Source organism: Ostrea edulis, chromosome 4 (genome assembly GCF_947568905.1).
Source record: "Ostrea edulis chromosome 4, xbOstEdul1.1, whole genome shotgun sequence".
NCBI classification, from domain to species: Eukaryota; Metazoa; Mollusca; class Bivalvia; order Ostreida; family Ostreidae; genus Ostrea; species Ostrea edulis.
The window spans coordinates 81890992-81905991 of NC_079167.1; the positions used below are offsets into that span (position 1 = coordinate 81890992).

At 35.4% G+C, this 15000-nt stretch overlaps 2 protein-coding genes across 8 annotated transcripts in view; one reads left to right on the plus strand and one right to left on the minus strand.

The window, feature by feature from the left end:
* LOC125669670 (casein kinase I-like) overlaps window positions 1-5599 on the plus strand; it is a 14572-nt gene extending 8973 nt beyond the window's left edge. Inside the window, exons 8-10 of one of the 3 annotated variants that reach the window (XM_048904377.2) lie at window positions 308-443; window positions 3862-4078; window positions 5355-5599. In XM_048904377.2, coding sequence (XP_048760334.1) covers window positions 308-443; window positions 3862-4078; window positions 5355-5364 — 363 coding nt within the window. In that variant the 3' untranslated portion in view covers window positions 5365-5599. Of the gene's footprint in view, window positions 1-307; window positions 444-3065; window positions 5332-5354 lie in introns of those variants that run through there. The other 2 variants (XM_048904376.2, XM_048904379.2) reach the window with 2 other exon arrangements.
* Window positions 5600-7901: 2302 nt separating this feature from the next.
* Window positions 7902-15000, minus strand: part of LOC125669599 (ADP-ribosylhydrolase ARH1-like) — a 25759-nt gene continuing 18660 nt past the window's right edge. For all 5 annotated transcript variants that reach the window (XM_056163956.1, XM_048904210.2, XM_056163955.1 and 2 more), the window contains exons 12-13: window positions 14846-14950; window positions 7902-12392 (exon numbers count right to left, since the gene is read on the minus strand). In XM_056163956.1, the coding sequence (XP_056019931.1) occupies window positions 12207-12392; window positions 14846-14950 (291 nt within the window). In that variant the 3' untranslated portion in view covers window positions 7902-12206. The remainder of the gene's footprint in view (window positions 12393-14845; window positions 14951-15000) is intronic.

Below are 15000 nucleotides of genomic sequence, written 5' to 3' on the forward strand. Positions count from 1 at the left end.
GAAGGAAAACAGACCGTGGTTGTAGTTAGACGATGAGCTAGGCATGTTTTGATGGCCTGCAAAATGTTCCCCAAGCATGGAAAAGGAAATAGAACATGAGTTAGAGTAAATGCAGTGAATAATAAAGTGAATATTTCTGACAAAATGTGTTCTTCGTTATATGGGCTAGTAAATCTCATTCCAGGCTAGTGAAATTTGAAAGTTGGTAGCCTGTTTGGCTACTTAATTTTAAGAGTTAATTTTAATCCCTGGAGAAGTTTGTAATGGCCTGTGAGAAGTATCAAGTTTGTAATTTCCTGTCTTTTAGGGTGGGCGTAACAGCGATGATGCAGACCGTGGTAAAGTGAGTTCCTCGGCCAGGCCTCTCCACGGAACTGCTGCTGGCAGTCGAATGAGAGGAGAGCAAATCCCTCCCACAACCACACCCCCAGGAGACTACAATAGTACGTATATATTGAAACCAATAGCCATTCATCAAATCTTATAATATGCCATAAATTTTCAAATTAATTGAAAATGTTTTTCTACATTTTCACATCCATATTTTCACATTGAATATAGTAATTATGGTTGATTGCAAATGATTTTTTAGTACAACCAATCAGTGCTTTAACCCTTATCATGCTAATTGTGGTATGCCATGTGTGCATATACTATTGTGTAGTGCTGATTGTGGCCAATGTTGTTTTCAATATAGGTAATTCCACATGCTATTTATAGTTCCACATGCTATTTATAGCTTTAAGGCACCTGTAGAATGCCTATTTTTGTGGTTCTAGTTCATATTCATTCTAGAAACCAAAATCAAGATGTAATAATTCACCTTATTGGTCATCGGTGATCAAATATAGAGTGATGAAGACCTAGGATCTATATGTCTGTGTTCTGGTGTTGAGCCTGACGCATCATTATAAGAGATTAGATTGTTTTTCCTGTTTCAATACGTCATCGCAGGTCGATCGTGATGATCTGTTTGATGATGTGAACAAAGAATATTATCTACAACTCAAATTATGATTGTTGTTTTACCCTAAGATGTTGAATGGAATCCTGTAAACTCGTCTCATCAAGCTCCCTTCTGTGACTGACCCATGCATCACTAAAATGTCTACATTTTATTATCGATCATGATTCATTAGAATGAAATCTATCCTCTGAGTTTTGTGGTATTTTGATGTCATTTTTAAGCTTGACCTGAATTTCAGTCCTTAAGTCATGAAAAGCAAATCAAATGCATGAACTTTTTAAACTAACATGTCAGTGTTCCCCATGTAAAAAATTGAATTTAAAGAAGTTTTTTTTATGCTCCCCGGAAGTATTCAGCATATAGTTGCTGTTGTGTCTGTCTGTTCATCTGCCTGGCCAGCCAAGCTCATATCTCCTAAATCTTTCATCAGAAATTGATCACATTCCTTGGGACAGGGACTTTTGGGTCAAGGTCATTTTGGAAAGGTCAAGGTCACTCAGAACATATATCTTGTAGAAGGAACAAGTTTCTCATTTCAACAGTTTTTGAACAGGTATTGATCATATACATCACACAAATAAAGGTCAAGGTAACTCGGAACATATATGAATCAACAGTATTTCAACAGTCATTGATCATCTATCACATTATTTGGCAAATGGCTTCAGACAAAGGTCACTCAAGGTCATTTTGTAAAGGTCAAAGTCACTTAACATATGCTTTATACATGAAAAACCTTCATTTCAATAGTTCTTGATTATTGTGCAAGTAATTCGTAATATTAAGTAGTTCATTGGTTAGATGCAGTTTGGGGAGCATCCATCAGTATTACTGAAATTTTTGTTTGACCTTTTCTTACATACTACCCATGTCTGAAACAACAAGTTTTTTAAGATGCAAGTATCACGGTCTTCGATATTAAACAAATATATTTGAATAAGAAATTAATTTCTACCCGACTATAATAAATAGCATATTAGTAATTCTATTCAGTGCTCACTATGTAGGCTGTACGTACGAATGATACACGGCATGATAAGGGTCAAAGTTCAAGGAACCAAAGGACTTGTGAAATATATGGGGAAAATAATTTTACTGTTTTACTTGCATCATTGACTTTACATTTTAAAAGATCTGCCTCTTGTGTCAAGTTATTTATAGCAATGAATCTAGTTGTAGCATTCTATGATTTGTTTATTGTTACACAAGTAGCATCATGTTTAATGATGACATTTTGTTTGTAGTGAACTGTATAGTTATTTATTGGTAGATATACTATATGAACATAATTTCACTGTTTATACATAACACTCAAGATATTATCAATTTATCGGAATACATTATTGAGTAGTCAGAGAACTTATTCATGTATCATTTGATGACGGATATCTTATACTTTTTGAATTCCTTGCATGTTGTAATATCTGTTGATAGCTGTAAACTGTTACTGTACCTGCCTTCATGCTGTATTAAACAGAAATGATTGATTGACAGAGCAATGTTCTGTGAGATAACAGGGGCACTGAACAGACAAGTTGGAATGAAGCTACGGTTATCTTCCTGTCTTAAACCACCAATGTGAATGCATATAACAGGGGTTGCTTGACTAAGACAATGCACCAACACTTGCCAAAGAGCTTTATCAAGCATTCTGATTGGTTAATCTGACTGATACACAAGAGTAATGCTTTAATGGATTCAGATACGCCCCATCCCCCCTTTTTCCCCCCCAGAGGATGTGTATTCAGCTTGTTGGAGTATTGACAGTTCTATTTCTATTTTGTTGCCGGATTGCATGGAACAGTCTTTTACTTTTGGTATCGGATCCACAGATATTTGCTTCTAGCTATTGTTGCCTGTGCTTGTAATTTGAACTGCAAAACTGCTGGACTTTGACTCTAAATTCACACTCTTAACAGCCAGGCACCAACAGCATTTTCCTTGCACACCTGCATGACTCTGACTCAGCATGTTCTCTATGGCTTTCCTCTGCATGTTTATCCTTTATGAGTTAGCCCAGAGTTGCGTTACATTGTGGTTGTTCCTCTGTGACTTGATCTCCGAGCCGAGTCACAGCTACTATCTTTCTTTGTCGTAGATGCCACACGGGGTTCACGCACCAGGGACCGCTTACCGACCCGCCTCTCCCTGTCAACGCGGGGTCCTGAGGCGGCGGAAGGGAACTCTGACCCCAAGGCCAGTGAGAGTAGACTAGCCACCCCTTCATCTGGTGGGAGAATCAGTTTCAAAGGTTCAGGATTACCGATTCCTGTGGGGAACCCAACTGACAGTGCCAAGCTCAGACGTATCATGCAGGAAACCCGACCCCATAGTGTTCAGTTAAAACACAAACCATAGCCAGTTTATTTACATCTGTGTTGTGTCAGATAGGCAACTGTTAGTGTTCAGTTAAAACACAAACCATAGCCAGTTTATTTACATCTGTGTTGTGTCAGATAGGCAACTGTTCTTGACCTGGGACTGTGTATATGCTTGTTACAAATGACTTGTTATGCTTCACTTTGTTATGTTTCCAGGGAGGAGAAAAAATATGTATTATTGTATTTTGTTATTTATATGAAAAACGATTCATTTATTTTGTGTTCAATTTGTGTAAAAGTGTGCGTTAGGGATATGCAATATATGTTGGCGTTGATTGAAATTTGCAATATTTGTGATTGGAGAGAGAGGTGTGTACACAATATACAGGTGTTATTCTAGTTTAAGTGCAATATTGTTGACTACTATTTGTATAGAAGAGAGGTTTTATATTACACTTGTGTAAACTGGACAAGGTTGTATGTAGAAACTTTCGTAGACGTTTGTTTATTCTGATACTAGTATCAAAGTGCTTTCTTAAATATTAATGTTAGTTTTGTACATTTTAATCATAGCTGAATCTCCGAGACCTATATCTCGGGAGCGAGAACGACGAACGAGTACACGCCTTCATCGTGGAATCCCAACAGGTACCGAGATTGTGAGAGACGGAACTCGCATATCAACAGCACCGATGCAGCCGGGGATGGTGACAAATTCAGCCATGCGGAGAGGAAGTGCCTCCAAGGATGGTGACAACCCAAGAGCCGGCTCCTCCAGACACAATCGAAAGTGAGGAGGTTTCCAAAATTTGTATGAGGTGTCTATAAACAAATCCTATCAAATCAGGAAATGTCTGTCACGATTATGTGCCAACTTCAACCGAAACAGTGATACGAGCGTGGAAGATGTGTGTGTGTGTGGAAAATGGTTGAGATACTCGTCCCATTAAACCGAGATGACAAAATTACAAGCATGCCAGAGAGGTTTTAGCTGTGACAAGTGTGCAAGGTGTAGATCTCAATAACATACCTTATAGCACAGTAGGTCTTCGCTGGATTATGTGTATTGACTTAATGCTGGAATTTTGCTCTTTAATATCTCATAGCTTATATGAATGAGCTACAATTTTTTTTTCTAAAAACATGCTGATTTCTCATTGTTTGTGCATTGTAAATTAAATCATCTTGTGTATGATGTTTTGTGTATATAGACAAGTTTGAAGAGCATTTGTGAAATACATGAATCTTATTGCATACTAATGCTGTACATATCTCATTTTAGCTGGGTAATGTTTTGAATCTGTGTGACCATTTGTAAGTGATAGATTTTTCTATGTACAGAGAGTTTGTAGGACCAAAGAATGTTGTATTGTGATATCTGTCAATTTATTCACATCCCCCATCAAAGCTTCAGCAGTATTTCTTTGTGGTTGAAAATCTTTTTTATTTAAAATGATCTGTAAAGATATGTTTTATGTGAAAATTTACAATTTTTAAAAAAATGTATGTGTGACACATTTGATGAACTATTTAAATAAAACATTTTGAAATTAGAAGATGAAACCATTTAATACCATGTAGGTTCAAGCAATAGATTTTACTATTTTAAAATTGTGTAATGACCACATGCTTCTTTTTAGTGAATCCATTGTTCAGTTTCTTAATGTACGTAGATATTGACAATAGTTGTAATCATGGGCCCAATTGCACGCAGATGAGTTAAGTTTAACTAAGTTAGACAGTTAACGCTATATAAATGCAAGAGTTAATGGGAAGTTAAATGTCTGTTAAAGTTAACTAACCATCATGCAATGGTCTCCTAAATACGTACATTCTACAAATCAGAGAGAAAAGGTGTCCTTGAAAGAAAGAAAAAGATTATAAAATATTAGAGTATATCACTGACTACAATAATTCATACAAGTGTAACTGAATGAGTGAATGTTTTTAATAAATGATAAATTTTTAAATGATATTGTTTTAAATGCATATTTAATGGTCAATATTGTTGACTTGTCATCTTAATAAAATAATTATAATAAATGGAAGTTTTCATATTTGTTCAGAAAAAGGTAGATAACCCTGCCAGGCAGCTAACAAGAACAAAGTAACAAGACATTTTGTTGTGCTGTGCCAGGCGGCTAACAAGAACAAAGTAACGAGACATTTTGTTGTGCTGTGCCAGGCAGCTAACAAGAACAAAGTAACGAGACATTTTGTTGTGCTGTAGATTGTGGCAAATTTTCCAAAGGATTGAGGAACTCCATGTTGATGGGTCAGTCAAAGATAAAATATAAATTACGACACATTATATGCAAGATTTGTTTTTTTAATGTTAAGGAGGTCTGCTACACCAGAGAAATTTGATGTAGATGAAAAGTGTAGGATATGTATAAAAATATTTTGAATTGGAAAATTTTCAAATTTACTTTATTTTGTCAAAAAATACAGTTTTAGTAGAAGGTAATCTAAAAAAAAATTAAAACCCCTGCTGGACTCGAACCTGTGACCTACAGTTCAGCAGTCGGTATTCTAACCTACTGAGCTACTCGGCTAGGTATTTAAATGGAAAAGGAAAAGTCAAATATTGCTGATATCGATTTTGTCATCCGTGTTTTTAAAGGAAGTCAGCCATTATGACGATGTAGAGTACTACCTTAAGTTGTTCTGATGATAAATTTTATCTTCCTGGCAACACATGCAGTGGAATTGGATTTTTTTTTATATGCATGGCATGTTGCATCTGTCGGCGCTTTGCTGGTCAAGATGAAAAAGTTGTATTTTAAGGCCAAGATCATCCAACTTTGTACCCATGTTTCCGGTAATTAGAGGAGAAAGCTTCTCATTTACAAGGTCAAACTTGCAGAGGAAATGGACACAAAGCAAGATAGAAATATCATTGACAAGGCTAGGATAATCAAAATGTGTCCGTCAGGACCTTTGTGTGTTGGATGAAAACAGTACTAGTGAAGCTAACATCAGTACACATTCCCAGTGATTCGAGGGAAAAGATTTGTTTTTCAAGGTCAATCATGCATAGGTAATTTTATAGGCGTGAAACAATGCAAGGATAATCAAACTTGATATGCACGTTGAACCAGTATTGTGTGTCTGTTGTCTGCTCCTCCATCAACAGGTGGGAAGGATAAAAAGAGCTAGGGTGATATCTATAATGGGAGGAAATTAAGTTCAAGGTCATACTTCCACAGGTCATAATGAAAGAAAAATTATAATAAATCTAGGATCATCAATTGGGGTGTGGATGTTCCCCATGGTGTTCATGCCAAGTATATAATTTGCTTCTTGAGTTAATTTTCATTAGAATGAAGTCTTTCTTGAATTGGTATTTAACATTAAGCCATTCTAGCAACAAACATGGTAAAACTCTCAAATATTGGAGCAAATGGCAAGAGTACTATTGGAGCTATTTTATACCGCCTTTGAAAAAGGGTGGCATATTGGTTTGTATGTATGGGTAGGTAGACCAAGTGTAGTCCACTCAAAATCTTGAAAGCCCTTTGCGTGAAAGACATCCATTCTGATAAAAATCAAACCTTTCCATTTGCTTGATGTGCAGACAGTCGCTGCATGGGACCCACACAGTGACTGTCTATATATCGGGTGAAGTGAGAGGTTTTATTTTAACAGACAGGACAGAGACTGTCTATATGTCTAGTGAAGTGAGAGGTTTTATTTTAACAGACTGGACAGAGACTGTCTATATATCGAGCGAAGTGAGAGGTTTGATTTTAACAGACTGGACAGAGACTGTCTATATATCGAGCGAAGTGAGAGGTTTGATTTTAACAGACTGGACAGTGTCTGTCTATATGTCTAGTGAAGTGAGAGGTTTGATTTTAACAGACTGGACAGACATCAAACTTTCTGGTTTTCCCAAGAGTAGATGACCCCTATTGATTTTGAGATCCCAAGAACAAGGATCAATCCACTCTGTAAATAGGAAGATAACTGCTCAATATCTTAATAGACAGCAAACGTGGTGCACTGGCTGAACCCAAGGAGTCTACTTATCTTAACAGACAACAAACATGGTACGCTGGCTGAACCCGAGGAGTCTACTTATCTTAACAGACAACAAACGTGGTGCACTGGGGTGTACCCGAGGAGTCTAGTTGTGATTTTAACCAATGAATGGTTTATTTGGACGGTAATCGTTTGGTTATTTATTACTGAATATATTGGATGGAGATACATGTATTTCACAGCATGAGCATTGCTCTTGTTCATTCTCTTCAAATATCCATATCATCATGACGACTGTCCAGCTGTTTTAGTGTTGAAGAGGATTCCCCAGGTTTGTATACTACATATTTAACAATTGTACCCTTGTGATTCTTAAGTGGAAGATTTTACACTAATTTTTTTCACTTTAATCCCCTGGGGGTCGTGGTGTGAACAAACTTGAGTCTGCACTATATAATTAAGACTTTTCAACAAGACCCCCTCTCCCTCAAAACTTGAATCTGCACTATATAATTAGGAGTTTTCAACAAGACCCCTCCCCCTGAAAACTTGACATGATGAATGTTGATCAAACTGTATGATTATCACAATAACACAATAGTACTAAACACAATAAGTACTTAATAACGCAATGTTTGCTTATGTTTATTCAAAAAGGTCGTATTAATAATGTCGCTAAACAACACAACAGCTGTTCACAGAGACGAAAAAAAAAATTTCCTTACCAAGAAAAAGAGCTTTTAAAAAGTTTAACTTATAATACCAAAATTATCCATGCATTATAATAAAATCGATGTTGAATCACTAAAACTTGCAGGAGTGTTTACCACCACCCCTCTTCCCTGAAACTATTTGAATTCAGATTTGATCTTGCCCCTAGCATAGTTTGGAGAGAATATATATATATTGTAAATAGTCTTGGTGGTTTATGTATACAATTTCAGTGAAATCAAGTGATTTACAGATAATTTTACCTTGGAAAAGGGGCATGACTCAACGATACTTCGTGCCAAGTTTGTTTGCTTGGTAACCAGAAGGTCGTGAGTTCGAACTCTGATCATGTCATGGCCGTGTCAAGCTCGAGACGTAAGCATAGATCTGTAGTGACTGCTCCTTCACCAAAGACTGGGCATTTAGAAGCGAAAATCACAGGAGTTTCAGATACGGCCTTAAAAATGGAGGTGCCGTGTTGTGGCAGGGGTTGGCACGTTAAAGAACCCTCACTGCTACGGCCCTGGGCGCTAAGCATGGGTCTAAATTTGTGGTGCTTCACCTAAAACTGGTGATGTCTCAATATGGGTCAAAAATTCTCGACAGGACGTGAAACAAACAAACAACAAAGTTTAGTTAAAACTGAGTCGGTGGTTCTCGAGAGGAATTTTAAATTGTTTAAAGTTTCCATACAAAGGGTGGACAAACTTCAATCAGAACTTTCAGCCCAGGTAAGACACACACAATAAACTTGACAAACTTCACAAGAGTTCAAGATGTAACAGATAAGTCAGTGGAAAATATTGAGTCAAAGATGTGTGAAGATCTTCAGCGCAGTACAATGTGGATTAAGGAAAATAAATTAAGCTTAAACCTGTCTAAAACTCAATGTATGCTTATTGGATCGGCACAAAAATTATCAAAGTATCGAAAATTAAATTTAGTGATAAATAACCATGTCATAGAATGTGTTCAGGAGTCAAAATTACTTGGTATTATTATTGATGAAACTTTGTCCTGGAAAAGTCATATAGAATCACTTATGAACAAGATTTCCAAGAGAATTGGCATTTTAAGAATAAGATATTTTATGTCAAACGATGCGCTGCTGAAGATTTTTAATACTATGATTTTTCCACATTTTACATATTGTTGTACTATATGGAGCAATCCAAGACATGCTGAAAATGTGAATAAGCTTTTTATATTGCAAAAACGAGCTGCAAGGGTAATTCTTAACATCAGAAATTTTGAAACACCATCTAATGTCATGTTTACAGAACTTAACTGGTTGCCTCTATCAGATTACTTTGTCTATAGAAAAGTCATTTTAGTGTATAAAGTTTTACATGGTTTAATGCCAGATTATTTAAATGTTTTTAAATATGTATCAGAAGTCAGTCAGAGGCAAACTAGAAATTCTTATTCAAATATATTGTATATACCCAGGGCAAAAACAGAATATTATAGAAGATCTTTCAGCATTTCAGGGAGCACAGTGTGGAATGCCTGGAGTCAAAATATAAGAAACTCAACGAGTGTTGCGTGTTTTAAGAGAAATTATCTTAGAGATTATCACCATACTTTTTAAGCTTCATTTTGTTTCTATTTATCTTACATTCATAATTATTTCTTAAGTTTATATGTATTCTACTTCTTTTAATCTGTGTTTATTTTACTAATATCTGTCTGTATGTATGTTATATGCAGGACCATATTGAAAACTAGCGTTATCGCTAAATATGTAATTCTGGATAAATAAAGGCTTTATTATTATTATTATATATTAAAATTTAAATGAATTTATTTGCTGAGAAAAATACTGTACCTAGTTTTTCACTGAAAAATTGATTTACAAAGACGTACAAGTGAATGAAGAATTGTGAATTACATTGCTGAAACAGGCAACAACATGTACATGGTATTACTTGTAATAAATTACTAAAATTATAGGTTTAAAACTTCAATAGCATACCACTCTCTTTTAATGGAAGCAAAGTGTAGCATAAAATATCAAAATTATCATATATTGTTGAATGAGTTTATTAAAACGGGTTAAAGTGTTGTCAATCCTAGATACGAGGGATGTCCAAAATGTTCATGGACAGTTTACCATAAAGTATTCAATCAAATTATAATCAAGTTGATATGATTTCATTTCGATTAATGAAATTCATTAACATGAGGCTCACGGGCCTTAATGGTTGCCTGACTACCATGCATCAAATTTTCTGAAGCTCAAACTCGTGCACAAAATTTTAAAAATCATTAATGTGCAAACATTTCCAACATATCATTAGGTAATCTGCCATAGGACTTGGAACTCCTACACTAGGAATACTGTAGATTTCTTATTTTACGCGAGTACTTTAAAATAGGGCAAAATGACTCGTATGCATGTCAAATTGCCTAAACATGAATTTGCGTTAATCAAAAGTTCTTGCATGTATTTTAGCAAAAGAAAAATAAAAGTGAGTATTTTTATTTAATGAGTGACGCCTCTTTTGAAATTGCACAATAATAAATTCCTTGCATAATGTAATAACTACATATTTTCATGTAATGACTGTTGCTATTAATATTAGATTTAAGTACTGCATACTTGGGGTTTACATTACACCAATTAAAGTAGTTCTAATATTAATAGCAACAGTCATTGCATGAAAATATGTAGTTTTTACACATACATTTAGGAATCTACAGTATTCAGTAGAAGTATGAACCCAGGGGTCATGAATTTCATAACTTTGGTAGAGGCTTGAGTACTCAATAAAATCAAGCAAACATTTTGCCTTCTTGTTGTCCAGAAGGAAAGACGTTTTTGAAAGATAAAATGCATATTCAATTGTAACCAACTTAGCTCCACCCTGGGGTCTAAACCCAGGAGTCATGGATTTCATAACTTTGGTAGAGGCTTGAGTACTCAATAAAATCAAGCAAACATTTTGCCTTCTTGTTGTCCAGAAGGAAAGACGTTTTTGAAAGATAGAATGCATTTTCAATTGTAACCAACTTTGCTCCACCCTGGGGTCTAAACCCAGGAGTCATGGATTTCACAAATTTGGTTGAGGCTCATTGTATAATCATGCAAACATTGTGCCTCCTTCATGTCGAAAAGTAAAGAAATGTTTCTAAGATATTATTTTATTCATGCATTTTCAATATATGACCTACTTAGCCACATCCTGAACTCAGGGGTCATGAATAACACAACTTTGATGTCCAGGAGTAAAGAGAAATATTTTTAAAGATTGCATTCATTTTGATGGTCTTTGTCCCACCCCATCAGGCCCCAGGGAGGTAGGGTCCATGAAATTTCACAATTTTTGTTCCCATTTACCCATAGATATTATATATCACAAATAGAAGTGCTTCATCTGTTCTGGAGAATCTGAAAAAATTCCAAAGTGTACGACCCACAACAATCAAAACTGGATAGCATTAGGTCACCAGAGTGACTCTGTGACCTAAAAATCGCTGTTCTAATAACCTAGGAACGGAGGATTCAGGGCATATAGAAAAACTTTCCCTTCAGGGTTTTGGTCTATCGGGGACAATTTAGCTGTATTTAGTATATCTAAACATAGACAACCAGAGGTATTTTTATGTATTAGAAGTATACGTATGTAGGAGAGAGAGGTGACTATATTTAGAACTACAGATTGCCTGGCTTTCAATGCTGCTGTATGTAACATGGATTGGACCAAGAAATTAGTCTGCTACTTAAAAAGATACAGGTGTAATTATTGCAACATGTGTGTCATTCTTCTTAATGTATTGATATCACATTTTGTCTTGTATAAGTAATCTTAAATTTATCTCATTATTCATCTCACAATATTGTCAAATAGCTTTAAACATTTACACTCTTTTGGTATATTATCACAGATCCAAAAATTCTCCAACAAGTTAAAATGTAAAAAAGTCAACAACTCTAAGCCCTGTGGCACATACAGAAATAGACAAATAGTCTGGCAAATATAAAACCAATCCTGCTGATCTCTAGAGGTACCCACAAATATCCATATATCCAGAGGTGCCCACATATATCCAGAGGTACCCATAAATATCCAGAGGTACCCACAAATATCCATATATCCAGAGGTACCCACAAATATCCAGAGGTACCCACAAATATCCATATATCCAGAGGTACCCACAAATATCCATGTATCCAGATTTCGTCTAGTGGCGTACATGTAGTACAGAGTTTTTGGAGGGCATCATACAGTTGTCTGTACTTTCTCTCCCACAGTTTCTGCCCCTTTCCCCCCTTCATTTTGAACTTTGACCTCTTCTCCTTCATTCTGTTTTTCTTCCTCTCTCTTAGCTTCCACCATTTCCCCCTCTTTGTTTTGAACTTTAACCTCATCTTCTGCTTCATCTTGTTTTTCTTCCTCTTCTGCTATCTTTAAGAACACAAGGACCATTTTCAGATCTGAGTAAATTTAAGTTCAGCATAAATAACTTTGATTTACACTTACAAAGAATTAGCTTTTATCAATATTTTAGATATTCTCTTTGCAACCATGAGGTCCTGGGTTTGATTTTCAATCCCATTATCTAGTATCAAACGTAAGACGTTTAACATATGACTGTTCCTTCCTCAAGCATATGGAGCACCAAATTAACATAAACTCAATTATTTGGAAGATATCATCAATTCATTTGATGCACACAACAATTCAATTAAAGATCTCTTCAAATAATTAATATCTTCAATTCTGAATTATTGCACGCATTAATTGAATTGATGATAGCTTTAATTCTTCAGCTGAATTGATGCGCGCTTTAATTGAATTAATGATTTCTTCACATGAATTAATGATATCAACAATTGAATTGATGTGCACTACAATTCAATTGAAGAGAGCAATAAATTGATATAATGAGCGCATTAAATCAATTGATGAGAGCAATAATTGAATTGATGCGCGCATTAATTCATTTGATGAGAGCAATAATTGATTTAATGCGTGCATTAATTCAATTATTGCTCTCTTCAATTGAATTAATGATATCTTTAATTCATTTAAAGAGAGAATTAATACTTTTAGAGAGAGCAACTATATATTTAAAGATATCTTCAATTCAACATATCCACAATTGAATTAATGATCTCTTTAATTGAATTGTTGCTCTCTTTCAAAGAATTGATGCACACATTAATTCCTTATACAAAAGCATTGTAAATAATTAAAGATATCTTCAATTGAATTAAAGAGATCATCAAATTATTTATACTGAGCTCTAAATTAATTATTGTGTGCAATATTTCTACGAAATTGATGCTCTCATCAATTGAATTGAAGAGAGCAATAATTGAATTAATGTGCACATCAAATCTATTATTACTCTCATTAATTCAATTGATGCTCTCATCAATTGAATTGAAGAGAGCAATAATTGAATTAATGCGCGCATTAAATCAATTATTGCTCTCATTAATTCAATTGATGCACGCATTAATTCAATTGATGAGAGCAATAATTGAATTGAAGCGCACATTAATTCATTTGATGAGAGCAATAATTGATTTAATGCGCACATTAATTCAATTAAAGAGAGCAATAATTGAATTGATGATATCTTCAAATAATTGAAGATATCTTCAATTATTTAAGTTTATGTTAATTTGGCGCTCCATACAAGCACCTGGCAGAAGTGAAAGTCACGGGTGTTTGAATATAACTAAAAAAGACACCCATGTCAGTAAGCATTGATATAAGGAACCCTCATTGCCTATAGCTTTGAATCAGTAAGCATTGACATAAGGAACCCTCACTGCCTATAGCTTTAAGTCAGTAGGCATTGATATAAGGAACCCTCACTGCCTATAGCTTTGAGTCAGTAAGCATTGACATAAGGAACCCTCGCTGCTACAGCTTTAAGTCAGTAGGCATTGATATCAGGAACCCTCACTGCCTATAGCTTTGAGTCAGTAAGCATTGACATAAGGAACCCTCGCTGCTACAGCTTTAAAGCAGTAGGCATTAATATAAGGAACCCTCTCTGCCTATAGCTTTGAGTCAGTAAGCATTGACATAAGGAACCCTAGCTGCTACAGCTTTAAGTCAGTAGGCATTGACATAAGGAACCCTCACTGCCTAAAGCTTTGAGTCAGTAGGCATTGATATAAGGAACCCTCACTGCCTATAGCTTTGAGTCAGTAAGCATTGACATAAGGAACCCTCACTGCTACAGCTTTAAGTCAGTAGGCATTGACATAAGGAATCCTCACTGCCTAAAGCTTTAAGTCAGTAGGCATTGATATAAGGAACCCTCACTGCCTATAGCTTTGAGTCAGTAGGCATTGACATAAGGAACCCTCGCTGATACAGCTTTAAGTCAGTAAGCATTGACATAAGGAACCCTCGCTGCTACAGCTTTGAGTCAGTAAGCATTGACATAAGGAACCCTCGCTGCTACAGCTTTAAGTCAGTAAGCATTGATATAAGGAACCCTCACTGCTACAGCTTTAAGGTCCATGCCCAGGTCCAAATTTGTGGCACTTTATGATCTAAAACTGGTGACGTTATCTTTATATGAATGAAAAATTCATGGAGGGGACGTAAAACAGAGAATATTTAAAGCTGTATGATCTTCGACTTTTGTTCACTTGATAAGCTTGTTGCATTTCTATGTTTAATATTATTTAAGTGTTTTCAGGTTTTAGATCGGTGTTTACAAACAAGTTTACATGTCACTTGATCATCATGCAATCTTATTCAAATCAGATCTTTTCTAACCGTTACACTGGAGAAGACAAGATCTGATTTTAATTTCAGATGTCAACAAACATGGATATGATGTAAGAACATTGGTGTGCTGCACAAACTTGTGATTAATGAATACATTTGACCTTTCCCTGTGTTTCTTCCTCTGTGGTTTCATCATCTTGTGATCCATGTGCCAATTCATACAGACTTCCTGCTGCCTTGATTAATCTCTCGTGGTACTCCAGTTTCTGAAAAATACAGCCTTGTATTATACACGTACATGCATACACCACATGGT